At 51.5% G+C, this 14,821-nt stretch overlaps 4 protein-coding genes; 2 read left to right on the forward strand and 2 right to left on the reverse strand.

Moving 5' to 3' along the window:
• Positions 1-1,601: 1,601 nt before the first annotated feature.
• On the forward strand, positions 1,602-5,646 carry CHC_T00002025001 (hypothetical protein). XM_005712983.1 is given in 2 exon segments: positions 1,602-5,252; positions 5,253-5,646. 1 exon segment carries the CDS (start codon positions 1,602-1,604, stop codon positions 5,250-5,252), a length of 3,651 nt encoding a protein of 1,216 aa, XP_005713040.1. The 3' UTR covers positions 5,253-5,646.
• A 2,781-nt stretch (positions 5,647-8,427) lies between these two features.
• On the reverse strand, positions 8,428-8,556 carry CHC_T00002026001 (hypothetical protein). The gene has a single exon (XM_005712984.1). The coding sequence runs from the start codon at positions 8,554-8,556 to the stop codon at positions 8,428-8,430; it is 129 nt and encodes a 42-aa protein (XP_005713041.1).
• CHC_T00010030001 (bifunctional dihydrofolate reductase (DHFR) and thymidylate synthase (TS)) lies at positions 8,455-10,002 on the forward strand. Its single transcript, XM_005712985.1, has one exon. It carries the CDS (start codon positions 8,455-8,457, stop codon positions 10,000-10,002), a length of 1,548 nt encoding a protein of 515 aa, XP_005713042.1.
• Positions 10,003-10,011: 9 nt separating this feature from the next.
• Positions 10,012-10,648, reverse strand: CHC_T00002028001 (hypothetical protein). XM_005712986.1 is given in 2 exon segments: positions 10,012-10,240; positions 10,241-10,648. The coding sequence occupies 1 exon segment, from the start codon at positions 10,646-10,648 to the stop codon at positions 10,241-10,243; it is 408 nt and encodes a 135-aa protein (XP_005713043.1). The 3' UTR covers positions 10,012-10,240.
• Between the last annotated feature and the right edge of the window lie 4,173 nt (positions 10,649-14,821).

Consider the following 14,821-nt stretch of genomic DNA (forward strand, 5'->3'; position numbering starts at 1 on the left):
AGTCGCATCCCCACCACACCAACTACCACAACCACGCCCCGCCGCCGCTTTCCCGCAGCCTCCAAGGACGCCTTCGCTCCCCCCCAAGAACCCCGCCGCCGCGCCGCTCCGACGCCCCTCTGCATAGGGACGACGCGCTTCGCGGAGACCCACATCAAACCGACAGGGAAAGATTGGACCAGCGTCGCCTCGACCATTCTCGCCCGGACTCGCTCCGACTGGACCCCCGCCGCTCGCCTTCGCCGAGCGGCTCCCTTCGCCCCGACACCCAACGCCCGGACTCACACCGCCCCGACTCTTCTCGATTGGATTCCCATCGCCATGACCCACATCGTCCCGATCAACGCCCAACGGACCCTCCACGCCCGGACCAGCACCATCACACCGATCACCCCTATCGAGGAAAGCCAGGCCCCTCGCACCGCATCGACTCTCCCGATCGACCTCCCTACCGCCCCGAGCCGTACGGTTCGTCGCGGCCCCCTCCCCCAAAGTCCCGCATAGAGTCTGGACCCCCGCGGTCCGACCACCGCCCCCATCGCGGCCCCTCAGAGCACCACGTTCCGTACCGAGGGGTGCCTGGGCCCTTTTACCGCGCAGACTTGCCGGCGCACCGCGACGAGTTGGACTCGCGGCGCCAGGCTACGGAACCCGGCTCAGGGAGGGGGGAGCCGCCATACGGTCCCTGGTTCAGGCATACGTCTAGGATTCATAAGCCGCTCAAGAGGAAAATCAGACGGCATGTGCCCCTCGGAGGGGCGAATAGGGGCATGCCGTCCAAGCCAGAGTCCCCGATTTTGTCACGCATGGGTTTCACTCATGCGGAGCGAGGGAGCGCCGCGCTCAGGACCGATGTTTCCGCACCGTCGTCGTTGCCGTCCACTAAACCGTCGGCAAATTTTCCACCCGCTAAATGGCAGACAGGGGCTTCGCCGCGGTTCCACGCTAAGTCACCGAGGTCCTCTGAGTTTGATGCTACCGCACAAACGGAACGGGTACAACGCCCGCTTGCGTTAGGGAGTACACCACAACTTCCTGGCAAGAAGAAGCCAATGCTGCCACCAGGACATGGGGATTGGTCTAGAAGCCCGGCCGCGGACTCATTTTCGAACAAGAGCACTGCGGCTGGGGGACGAACATCGAACGACGGACGACCTAACGGCGAGGCCAGAACGTCGACTACGACGCAATGTAATGGTGCGATGGCCAACGACGGGAGTGGGACGCAATGGGAAAAGGAAAGGTCTGTTCGGGATCTTCCAATACCCGTCGAGAGAATGCGCAGGTTTGGCAAGAGTACGGCGCCTGAGTTGAAGTCATTCAGTACGGAGAGAAGTGGTAATCAGGATATCGGAAAGCGTGCCTCGGGCGGCTTAGTTGACGGAAATTCGTTTCCTCTCAGCGAAAAACAGAACGTACCTTCGAAATGCCGAACGGATGCGCCTATCGCGAAGGCCAGAGTTGCCAGTCAAAAGCCTCTACAACGTATCTCGAGAGATAGAGCCATTACAAACATGAGTTTAGCCGATCGCAACCCGGCTGCAGCCCTGAAAAGGGAACCGTCGAGCCACTTTTCGCGAGGTTTCGTCGAACGAAAGACAATGCTCACAAGCGAGGCAGCGAGAAGGGTGCTATCCACTGCAAAGTTGCGACAAGGTTCTCAGGAGACAGCCGCCATTGTATCCTCTCAAACAAAGCGGTATGTCCCGCCTATCACCTTGGGGAATGCGGCTGTCGGAATCGCAACAAATATTGAAGGTATATCTGCAAACAGCAAGAGCTTACCAGACGGTACCGACGTCCCGAAGGAGTCCGAAGTCTGGAAAGAAGGCCTTCAGAGCCTATCAAAGCTTTTAAACCCACGAGCAGCAAGCCCGAACAGAATGCCACTGCGGGAACGCCTCACTCCACCAGCTTCTACACCGCCACCTCCACCAAAGCCAAAGACTCATTCGATACCGGTGCTAACAGGAACAAAACCTCTCGAGCCCACCATAGTATCGACTAGAGACTCAAGGAGTACTCCGCAAACACTAGTCAGGGCATTGCATGCATCACGTTCGCGTGCAAAAGTTGATGAACCTGCAGTCGCTCAGCACAAAGCTTTCGACGTGAGAAAAGGCGCCCAAACAGAGAAGGTAGAGAACAAGTCAGAACGGTTGAAGCCGGCACCTGGTTCACCCCCGCAAGAAAAGAAACCAGTGGAACGCCACAGCCCTTTACTCAAGGCCCCGGCGCTCCCAAGTCTGAATCTTCGTTCAATTTTGTCTTCCGGCTTGACCCCCTCATCCACTGCGGTCGGCAAGCCTGTTACGTCTCCAGATCCTCTGCCAGATCTGCGCTCGCTCTTACGACCTGTGACGTCCACTACTGACCCCAAGAAGCATCCAAATGAAGCTGACAACGGGGCGAGTTGTCATGGTCCCGTTTCTGTGCCAGCTTCAGCAATGTCTCTGCTCCGGTCTTCCCCGAGAGCCCGCGCACGTAAGAATGATGCGGAGGGAACCTCCAAACCGCTTAGCTCTCTCAGCCTGCCTCATTCAGCAGTTTGGAAATACCTGGAACCCGCCACGCAATTGGGGAAAGGCATGCCTGAAAGCGACAGCCTGATTCAAGCAATACATGGGATTGACAAGAGAATAACCGAAGTAGAGCACAAACTCATACCTCTGCGGACTTTCAAGTCTATGTCATCTGTCAAGGTGGAATCAAGTCCTGAACGAGTCCCCGCAGCGATTACTATGAGCGAGGACTTGGGGACCATGTTTGCAATTGCGAAGCAAATTGCGGCAGGTGCTGATCTCCAAGATGACTTCCGACCTAGTGTGTCTACGGATCCTTCACAGGCGGCGTTGCGACTTATCGTTGTTCAAAATCATGCCAAAGCAGCTGCCGCATCTGCAGCTCTGCGACCCGTTTGCAGTCATCCTGACCGAGGCCTGCAGAGCATCAAGGAGGATTTCGAGACCACGTTGCCAGTTGTCTCACGAAAAGTATTCGCCGCTGTGTCTTGTGAAGTGAGGAAGAGAAAAATTGAGGCGGATGCCAGAAATCGGGCACTTCGCCGGGAGTACGTAAGCTTGAGGGACTCTTGGCTTCGCAAACTGAAGTCTGCTCGAGACAAAAAGTCAAGAGAAAAGCGAGAAGCGACGAAGGAACGAGACCGATTTCTTGTTCTTCGCACCAAGGGCCATTCTGCACTCTTAACGTCACGTACAAGTTCAGGGCGGACGAGTACGAAATTGTTTCCCTCGCTGAGCGCAAATGGACACCTCAATAGCAACACAGAGGTAGACGCATTGCTAGCTGAGATTGCGGCAGCAGGGGGCACTCCCGGCTCGAAGGACATTTGGTCGAAGACTCTTGCGGAAATTCCTGATCAAAACTGTTCCTTTGTGCCATGTGACAACGGCTCGGTCTTTGTTGAGGATCCTATTGCAGATTTTACTGCTTCGCAGCATGTGAACCCGTGGTACTTTAAGGAGAAGCTTGTTTTTCTTGAGAAATTCATAGTTTACTCAAAAAACTTTCGAAAGATTGCAAGCTTTCTCGAACATAAATCGACACGAGAGTGCAGTCAGTTCTACTACATGAACAAGCTTGATCTCGGCCTGAAGCAGTTGGCGAAGGAATCGTCTGGTATGAAGAGGAAGGGCATTTTGCGATCCCATATAGTGAACCTTGCGAAGAAGAGGCTCTGCTTTGAATCAGATGAAGTCGTCGAAGAGCAAACCAGGGCGTTTTTGTCAGCCAACAGCCTCGTTATTAGTTCTAGCTTTGACAGAGGCCACAGTTCTGAGTTGATGGATCTTGGAGGCAGTCGCGGGAACGCTCATATCGACAAAGCTCAGTTGCAATCAATGAAGATGATGTTTAAGAAGCGAATCATGGGGGAGTACGGGAAGTTGGATGTATCTGACATCGATATTGAGAAATTTTCAAGAGTCATCGCCATGTACGGAACTGACTGGAAGAAGGTGTCCGCAGAAATGGAAATCCAGGGCAAGTCCTCCACACACTACCGCGAATTTTACCGAAAGAATAGACGCAAACTTCGTCAAGGCCTTGACAACTCTTCGTATCCAAGACTGACGGTCTTGCCTCGCTGGCGAAGTCCTTCCTTGCGGCAGTCGCCCCGAACTTCCCCTCAACCGTCACCTCGGTCTTCACCGTCCTCTTCGCACCGCAGACTTCGCCGAAATATGAGTGCGCGGGAAATCGATGAATTAGCGCTCACCCATGCAGTGCATTTGCCCAAACTTACACCCTCCGCCAGCACGGCAGCGCACGGAAAAGGCAGCTCTCCTACGGCCCAGAACAGCGCCCATCAAGTGCAGATCTCGAATATGGAATACAGGACAGCGAAGGATGCTAATAGGCGCAGAGACGGAGAAACCGAGTCGCGGAAGAGCAAGACAAGTACATGGACGTCAGAAGAAGGAGAGCAATTCAGACAGTTGTTTAAACGATACGGCCGTGATTGGAAAAGGATTGCTCATCTGATGTCACCGAAGACGCCTACCCAAGTCAAAGGATACTGGAAGAAGGTTGCGCATGAAGTGGGAAACGGTCTGCCGTCCGATTCAACAAAGACAAAGGGCGAGAAAAAGAGACCTCGTCGATCAGCATCCGTTGATGAACTGCCAGGGGAGGAGACGAACGATTTAGAAAGGTCCTCAGAAAAAAGGTCAGTGTCGGTGAAACACATTGGTGCATCTCATGGTGACCGCGACCGACGTGAAACCAAGAGGCAGAGACAAAATAGCCCTTCAGTATTTCCGAAGGAAGTGACGCACAGCCCGTCTGATAAGGTCTGCGAAGGAAAATTACGTACTTCGATGGCCAGTCCCAACTTAGCAGAACATAGCTCCAGGGCGAATGGAGCGATCAACGAGTACATAGGCAGGGATCATCCCAATGGAACGGAATCAAATGAGGAAACAGACTCAAAGAAAATCGAGGGACGCAAGACTTTCGATATGAAATTCCCACCGTTGCGATCTACACCGGTGCCCGTGTTTCGATCAATCCCTGCGGGAAAACTTGGCGTGGAGGGATCAGGCGGAGAGAAGGGCCGCAGAGGTGATGTCGCGGTGCTCGGAGGAGTCCGGACTGAGGGCGAAAGAGGCTCAGAAAATGGACCTCGACAAGCGGAATTGCGCAGGACAGCCGAGTCTTACGGAGTGCTGGCGCATTTGGGGGCTCGCCTTGACGATGCCTCGCATGGACAGAAGGGGAAGAGGCAGTCATGACCACGGTCAAGACTTTAATATTTATAGCCGGTGCGGAAGGGAACTTGTACAGGATCGCACCAGCACTGAACAGGTTGTAAAGTATGTATTGCTCGAGCAGCTAGCTTCGCAATGCTTTGTACATATGACTACTCTTCAAACCTGCTCTCGGAAGTAGACAAACTCCTAGTGTCTATCGGACCATTGTTCTCTTATGCGGACACTTTTCGACATATTTTTTCTTGACTTGCGCTTCCTCGACAAGAGAGAAACGGTACCCCCGCGAACGTACTTGACTTCTGCCTTGGGACCAGAAAGAACTTTGTGAGAACTTCATGTTCTTCCTGGTCGTTTTTAGTTGTGTCTGGAAAAGACTCTTTTTTTAAACCACCTTAAAACCGCATGTAAATAGCTTCGAAACCAAAAGGCCAGTTTAAAAAGGAACTACAGACTATTCTTAATTTCTGCGTATTCAAAGCTGCTATCCCGGCGTTCTGCGAGATGCTACTTCCGAAAACAATCCCGTTAAGGAAATAGTACTGAAGACCATCGGTTAGTATCTTTAAACAGTACATTCGCATAACTGCAAAAATGGTGCTCCAGTGGTTTGGTTTGAAGCTCAGTTTAAAACAAGATCTTGCAAGGCAGGGTTTCCGGCTACATCTTGGTGAGTTATATTCTAGTTGTGTTTATGTTTTGAGATAATGTTGCGTTTGGGGGGGTGGGGGGGGGGGGGGGGGGGGGGGGCCAAAATGGCCCGGATCACTTCAAAAATGCACCTGATCGCCCCCTAAACGCAAAATGGCCCTTTGAAAATGGCCCTTTGGAAATGGGTGATCAAGAGGTGAAATGGACTTTTGTGTTGTAAATAGGTCCGAATAGGTCCGAATTGTGCGTTTTTGTTGCAAGCGGAAGCACCTCCCCTCAACAGAATCAAAGCATGAAACCACCTGCGAGAATCCCTATTGCGTACAGCAACGGAGAGTGATGGTCTGCACAGTGCTTGCTCAACTTGTAATATCAGTTCAAATATTCCACAAATAATATGTCAATCTCTCTGGGCAACACCGTCCACCTTAACGAAACTCACCGCATGGAATCAGTGCTCTCTATTGTACGTACCAGAACATTGCAGCTATTTCCTTTGAAGCCAAAGCAATTATCTTCGGTATCGATGGGACATGCTCAGTACCGATCAGCATAAACAGAATGACAGTCTCCATCTCTCAGGAAATCAAAAATGAGAGTTAAAGCATTTATAATGGATTCCCGTTCCCACGCCATTTGAGGAAGAAGCACTGTGCATCTAGCGGAAAGTTGACACTGCCTATGAGATTTCAGTAGTATCCGCTTTTACGACCTCCGGTATATACGAGTCAACTTTGGACAATAACTTTAGTTTTAGAAGAAGCCACACATTCTGGTCATGTATGGGTGGATCATGTGGTGCGACTAACTCCCAGACAACCGTTTTATATGTTTTGACAAGATTTTTGGAGATATAACAACCAGACCACTGCTTTTCAACAACACCCATTCTCGTCTCCAGTAGGTAGGACTTGTCTGAAAGCCACGCATAGACCTATTCTCCACGTCAAAAGAGGGCTCGGAGACAGACGGGGGTTGAAGTTCTTTGACAGGTTCAGAATGTCTCGAATACGTTAATGGGCGAAAGAAAGAATCTCTATGGTGTCTAAAGCAAAATTGCTCGAAAGCCAATTCAGCTCAAACTGAGCAACGTACTCAGCATGAAACTTGCCTCTCTAGTCTAGCCTTGGTCACTATTTTTGCACACAGTCTCCATAGCCAACGCTGTGAGCAAGTCTGGTCTAGCTGCTACCTTCGGCTCTCCATTTAAAATTGTTCCTCTGATCCGTTGCCCATCCTACACACAGAGCAATACAATCAGTTAATACAACGGGCACAACCCGGGCACCGGTATGGTCAGCATTTGGTGTCACGGCAGGCGAATCTCCGACCTAGGACCTGATCAATTGTCACCCTCGGGTAACTACCTCGTATATGACCCAAGGCCTTCAAGGGATTTTGCACTGTGTACAATGGGGGCTGAGATTCCGGCGAATAGGGGAGCATCTCAGATGTGTGAGAAAATGTCGTGGATACTTTTCTCTACGCACTGGACATGTAGATTTGTGAGGTGTGGTCTGGGCCTTTGTTCATGAGCAACTAGGGGAGGCACCTTCTCAAATTTTATGATTAAGAGCTGAGACCTACTCGTAGCTATTTTAGACCTAAACGTGGCATCGCTCGAGGACAAGTGAAGTGTTGTCCGAGTAAAACAGGCCTACAAGAACAAACATTTGCAAAGCATTGGCATCATGAATTGCCGATGTAGAACACGGAATCTGCGCATAACACACCATACACAATCCGCATGTCTACGACCACCAGACCACTGCCACCATTAAAATCCCGCTCCATGACTTCTGTTATAAACCCTCCGAGTACATTTCCCTCCGTAACACATGCCCAGTCGACTCCAGCCTATCCTAAACGCCGACGCTTCCACCGCATGCAGCTCGTGGATCTCTAGTATGTGTAGTACGGTTGTCAGAGTGAGAGGCCGCCAAATGTGCAATAGTTTGGCAGTATGAGAGGGGGGGAGGGGGTTGCCCATCGGGAGTAGGTGGCCGCCTTACATGAACAATACAGAGGCGGTAGAGGGGCTTGCGGAGGTAATGTGTTCAAAAGAATAGAGGGGCAGGAACAGAAAAACTTCGGCAGGCTTGTCCCAGGCCACGTCGACAGGCACGTGAAAAGTGCTCTCTGACTTGTGTGGGAAGCGATTAGCCAGGTGAACTGAGCTGTGGCAAACTAGTGAACGCTTCCAGCGAGGATTTCGCCAGGATGATATATCTCAGACAGACAGGTCCACTTATCTCACCTCTATAAACAACTGCTACAGTCAGTTGCCCTGTGGCAGCTCTTTCGAATCTCTGAGCAAAAAAAAAATTCGGAAGGGACAGTTTGCTCACCAGATCCTAGATTCCTCCGTTGCGTTTTGATTTGCTTTATCACCACATAACCTAACCTGCAACCCCCTGGCAGCATCAAGGAGACTACGGTTCCACTGAGCTGCCAAGTTTCTGCCCTTTGAGGTAGCAGCCCGTCAAGGCTGAGAGTGCCACGGAGGTTACACAAAATTGGCGCGAAAACGTTCCCGCCATAAATCCTCCTACTGCTCCACCTCCTCCCCAAATCTATGCAAACTTGCCCAAGTCAAGCCTTCGTACGCCATTTCTACCAACCTCTCCGCTCCCCAATTCCCACATCCCGTCACCATTTGCGCAAGCCCAAACTTCATGTGATGATTTCCAAACCCCCTCTTTCCACGAGCCTCATCCTGGCCGCATGTAGCCCTTCGCGCGGCATTGGACTGGCAGGCGCTCTGCCGTGGCCGCGGTTACCGAGCGACCTTCGCAACTTCAAGACCCTCACACTGGGCGCTGCCGTGCTCATGGGCGCCGCCACGTACGAATCTCTCCCGGAAGCCGTCCGTCCTCTGCCTGGGAGGCTCAACGTAGTGCTGTCGCGACGCTCCCGCCCGGAATTGCTGGTGCCTGATGACGTCCTCATTGCGGGCTCCTTCGACGCAGCGGAAGAGCTCCTCAAGAGCAAGGGAGTGGAGAATTGCTTTGTCATTGGAGGGGAGAGCGTTTACCGCGAGGCAATTAAAATCCCAGCCTGGTCACAAAGGGTTTACTACACCGAAATCGACAAAGAGTTCAAGGCAGACAGGTTCTTTCCGGTAGATCTGGCCAAGGAGCCGGCATTTAGTTTATTGTCCGTATCTGGGGATATCGAGGAGAGCGGCGTAAGGTACCGCATCAAGGAGTACGTCAGGGTCTCGCCCGATGACGAGCCGTCGTCAAGGGCTGTTGTATGCCCACCACACGAGGAGGAGCAGTACCTGGACCTAGTGCGACACATTCTGGAGCGTGGAGTAAGCAAGGGGGACCGTACCGGTGTGGGGACGATATCCGTGTTCGGCGCACAAATGCGCTTCGATTTGCGGCACTCGTTTCCGCTATTGACGACGAAGCGGGTGTTTTGGCGCGCCGTGGCAGAGGAGTTGTTCTGGTTTATCCAGGGAAGCACCGATTCAAACAAGCTCGCCAAAAAGGGTGTGCATATATGGGACGGGAACGGGTCGAGAGAGTTTCTGGATACGCGCGGGTTTCCGGAGAGGGAGGTGGGCGACCTGGGTCCAGTGTATGGGTTTCAATGGCGGCACTTTGGGGCGGAATACACAGATATGCACGCGGATTATGCAGGAAAGGGGAGAGATCAGCTGAAGGAGGTGATCGATACAGTGAAGAACAACCCGAATGATCGGCGGATCCTCCTGTCTGCGTGGAACCCCGTGGCGACCGACCAGATGGCGCTACCACCATGCCATCTGCTGGCGCAGTTCTACGTTGCGAATGGCGAGCTTTCATGCCAGATGTACCAGCGTAGTTGCGATATGGGCCTCGGCGTGCCGTTCAACATTGCGAGCTACGCGCTGCTGACGTGCTTGATTGCAAAAGTGACTGGTTTGAGGCCAGGGGACTTTGTACATACGCTAGGGGATGCCCATGTCTATAACAACCATGTGGAGGCGCTGAGGGAACAGGTACAGAGGAAGCCCAGGCCGTTTCCACAACTGAGCATTAGGGAGCGGGGGGAGATTGAAGACTTTTCGTTCGAAGACTTGACACTTGAGGGGTACCGTCCGCACAAGAAGATCGCGATGAAGATGGCGGTTTGAGGGGTGTTCTGTACAAGTAAGACGTATTGTATTATCGACTAGTAAACTATAAAGAAACACAGGGCCACCCATGAATCGGCGGCGGCCGAGATGGCCTGAACCCAACTCCAAACAATATGCATACAACGGTATCGTTACAACACAATACAGCAGCTTGCCTTCAATTGACACGCAAAAGCAATTCCTTTGCATCTCCACGCCCTCAAACTTACAAGTACATGCACGTCACCCTTGCCGTTCAGCCAGCTGGCGTTGACGGCGGTGCGTGTGGCGCTTTCGACACAGCTTGCTCCGCTGGGAGCAAGGGGGTGACCTGCTTGCGCAAATGCTCGAGTTGGGAGTCAAATTCCTTCCGCGAAACAGCGACGTGCGAACGCAGCGTATGAATGTCAGCGCGAGCGCCCGTAATGCGCTCGGTGAGGCGCTCCTTAGAGGCTAGGAAGTCGGCCAGCTGCTCCGAGTTGTGCTCTAGGTGGCCATTGAGCTCCCGGCCCTTCGACATGGCTGCAGAGTTGGGGGCGCGGCAAGGAAGTGATGGCGGGGAGAGCGAAGGTCGTCCTGGGTTTTTTGGCCGCCTGTGGAGACACATTTTGTAGTTGACGGATTTGATCGCGGGCCAGGGGACAGCGCATGCGGAGTTGTGCATTTGCTGTAACCAATGAGGTGCGAATATTTTGCATCACGGGGCAATTGATCAATTGATGGGTGACACGCGTCCTTGAATATCTCCCAGATCGATTCGTTCGTGTCGGATCAATAGATTAAAGAGCCTCTCGTTTTTTGCCGCACGAGGCATGCGTCAGGGCACACCCGCGTCGGTGGCTTGTGACTGTGAGTTGCGCAACGGGCGCTGCGCTGGTGACGTGCGTTCGGCGACCTTCCGTTGCCTGTGCCTGGGAGATGTCCTTCCACCTTCATCATAGGGTACTACATTGAATACAACTTTCATTCGAGAGAGGACGACGCACTGCAAGGGACTCTCTCTCTCTCTCTCTCTCTATCTATCGAACAATGACTTCTTTACAAGGGGGTACCCCTATGTTTGGGACAGTACGGCGTTTTTAAAGAAAAAATTACTTCCCGTAACCTGTTGTTTTCAGTTTCTACGTCATTGTCTGCGGCATATCCAAGGCAATCTTGCCAAACCGCAGAAAGAGGACAAAGAACTGGCGTCATTTTGGGGGATTCATTTGACGAACGGTTCAGAAAGACTCCTTTTGGGGAAAATGCCCCTTGAATCGGGACAAATTCCTCATGAAATCTGGTTTCACCGATATTTTTTTGATGCAAATCACGGCGCGAAAATCGCTCAGCATCAGCAGGGGCTAGTGTGAGCGATGAGAACAATAAGGTTGCTCCATACGATTATGGAAGAGGCGAAAAGGCGGGTTTCTGACACTATTCCGGTCACTGTGTTCGAACAAATTAGAAATGCCCGCCCTTGATTTTTTCGGGCATAGTTTGGGTGGCTCGGGAGGAGATGGCAGTTCCTCATTGGCAGCAGAGTGCTCAGTGGCGAAGATATATTGCTTGGAATGACCAGTAGGGCGTCTTATCTAAACCTTGATCTTTAATTTGATTAAAATTTGACATTTTTTGTTTGTCTCTGTAAGAGCATGGCCACTCATGCCTGGGTCCAATTCAAAAACTACTAAACGTGTAAACGATTTAGTGGCTCAAAATTGTTGATTGATTCGGGTCCAATTCCAGCTCAAATTGGATTGGAGGGGAGTGAGCAATATTCCCACCCGTGCTTCACTCCAAAATGGCTAGTGGCCAGATCATTGCACAAAAAATCGTGATCCGCTGGGCTGCCCCACAAAACATCGATCCGCGCACCTCCGTTGTTACTCACACAGTCTGGCCCCATCCTTTAGCGTGCCCTAACAAGCAGAACATGGCAGGCGCTCGAGAGCACCTGGAAGAATCTACAATACGGGAGGAGGACGATTTCGCTGCCGCTACCTGGCTCCGGATGATTAACCTGTCAATGCTGCATGTCAACATGAAGCAACAGAGCGGCGGGTCTCTTCCGGGAAAGTGCCCGAACAAACTATGTGATTTTGCAGCAACACACAGCTACTATATGCGAAAATACTTTTGGCCTGGGGATGAGATCCGTCCGGGAACATCTCAGTACGGAACCTAGCAAGACGAGGAGTCATTCGTGACTCGTTTCAGGATGCCTCGCATGACATTCAATCGCGTCTTCAATGCGGTTGTTCGCAATTCGAGCTACTTTAGGCAGGGTCTTCGTCCAGATGCCACTGGTCGCTTTGGCATTTTACCGCTTGTGAAAGTGCTTTGTGCCCAAAGACAAATTGCGTATGGTATCCCTGCAGATCTTTCAGACGACCTTTTCAATGTTTCCGAAACGACAGCTTCTTTGTGCTTGGAGGAGTTTTGCAAAGCAGTGATAGACTGCTTTGAAGATGAATACCTGAGAGAACCAACAGCGTCTGATATTGGGAAAATTGAAAGAGAATTCAATAAGAGGGGCTTCCCTGGGTGCATTGGATGTTTAGACTGCGCCGGATGGACGTGGAAGAATTGTCCAAAGGCTCTGCAAGGGCTAATGACTGGGAAGGAAGGCGTTATAACTCTGCGCATGGAAGTAATTTGCGACACCGATCTTTGGATATGGTCATTTCAGTTCGGACTACCTGGTGTTTACAATGATCTCAATATTCTGGAAGTGAGCTCTCATTTCTCTAATGTGCTTTGCGGTGCCTTTCCTCAAGTCAATCTATCATACATTATTGACGGCAAGCTTTTCACATGGTTTTATTATTTGACGGATGGAATATACCCCGACTGGAAGATTTTTATTAAGACTGTACAAGATGATAACAGCAACAAAACAAAAACTTTCAGACGTCTGCAAAAAGGTATGCGTAGATCCGTTGAAAGAGTCTTTGAGGTTCTTTTTCGTCGATACAAAGACTTATTTATGGCATCGGAGCTGTGGTCAGTTGATAAGATGCGGATGATTGCAAAGGCCTGTGTCATACTACACAATATGACTGTAGAGGCTAGAAAGGATACGTACGCAAGTGACGGAATTGATGGGGTGCGCTCTACAGAGAAGAAAATGACGAATCAGATATTGTCTTGGAACCAAACCGAGATCAAACTGTGGAACGGAGATTGGAGTCGCTGACAAATATCTCCGATGACGTGAAGATCAAGAGACTTCATCGAAAGCTGAGAAATGCATTAATTGAACACATATGGAGGGTGCACGGAGAGGTGGCGTAAATCCCAAGAGCGCTTTCGCTTCAACTGCGAAAACACCAGAACCAACCGAAACCTCAATCACCACACACAATAACCGTCTCCTCCCATCACCACACCACTATTAACACATCCTCGCTCCTGGCACCCATTGTTCCTCCTTCACCTCGATCCATCAGCCTGTGGAACTCTCTCAATCTCAATTACCCCCTTCGAACCTCCAAGACCGACACAAACCTTATGCTCTCTTCACACAAACCAGTCGTCTACGCCCGCCATCACAATATCAGTGATAACCTATATGCATAGCTGCGTCACGCTTGTCTACTGTCCTCTGCCCACCTTAATCCCCAGCCTTTTCCAAAGACATTACCCGTGTCTCAACACACATCACACTCCCGCCCAATAACTCCACCACCCCAATCATCCCCACATCGTTCGAGAACGGAAATAGGTTGCAGGGACATGCGGCGACGTTGGAACGCAGGTAGGCGGATGGCAGTGTTGGGGTTGATGGTGGTGTTGGTGGTGTTGCTTGGACGAAGAGGGCGGAGAGGGTTGCCAGCTGCGGCAGTAACAGCAACAGGGGCAGAGAGTGGGGACGAAGAAGCATGGTGGTGGTGGTGATGGTGGAGGGGGAGGGGGAGAGGGAGGGATGTGTGGAGAAAGGAAGGAGGGGACTCTAGAGGAGGAGTAGACTAGAGCGGTATGTGTGTGTGTGTGTATGTGTGTATGTGGTTGGACGGGACACTTGAGAGGGAGAGGTGAATTGAGCGTGTGTGTGTATGTGTGTGTGTGTGTTGGAGATTGATATGTGGGAGAAGAGAAGGTGGGTGTCTCTACTCTGCGCGCGGTGCTGCGGTAAGCGCGAATTGGGGAGATGCGATGGATGGTGTAGTGTAGTGTAGTGTGGTGTGGTGTACTGGCGACGGGTACAGTAGTATCTATGTGCTACAGGGCAAGTGTAGTGTATCTGGTGAAGTGTAGTGTGGATGGATGGATAGATGGATGAATGGATTATGTGTATATGCGCGATGCATCATCCTGCATGCATGCATGCAGGGTGAAGAAGAAAGGAGGCGGTGCGGACAATAAAAGTTTACTGTTGAGTGTGTAGTGTACTGTAGCGTATGGTACTGTACAGTATCTTAGCGGCAACGGACTGGAGACTGGGGACTGGGGACGGTTGTCGGTCGTCCGGAGAGCACCAAGCAATCAATCAAGCAAGCAAGCAAGTAAGCAATCGAGCAAGCAAGAGAATAAATCACCATCATCGCCGTTCCGCAGCGCAAACGTTCCGTCGCTGATCCATTCTTTCCACATACAATGTACGTGATTGGCATCAGATCGCTCAATGCGATTCCTCCCTCGCACAGTATATTACTGTTGTCTGTTTCCTTCTCCCGGAGAAGGAGCGGACCGCTCCGCAGAGTGAACACATTGGCTCTACCCACTCATTCCACAATGCTATATCTCCCGCGCGATTACTGCCATGTACACTGTACGCCCCCACCAGAACGCCCGTTGCGGCACGTGTAATGCATCTCATCAAGACCTTCCTCTCGCATCAAGATGCTGGAACAAT

Source organism: Chondrus crispus, genomic scaffold (assembly GCF_000350225.1).
Source record: "Chondrus crispus Stackhouse genomic scaffold, scaffold_122, whole genome shotgun sequence".
In the NCBI taxonomy this organism is placed as follows: Eukaryota; Rhodophyta; class Florideophyceae; order Gigartinales; family Gigartinaceae; genus Chondrus; species Chondrus crispus.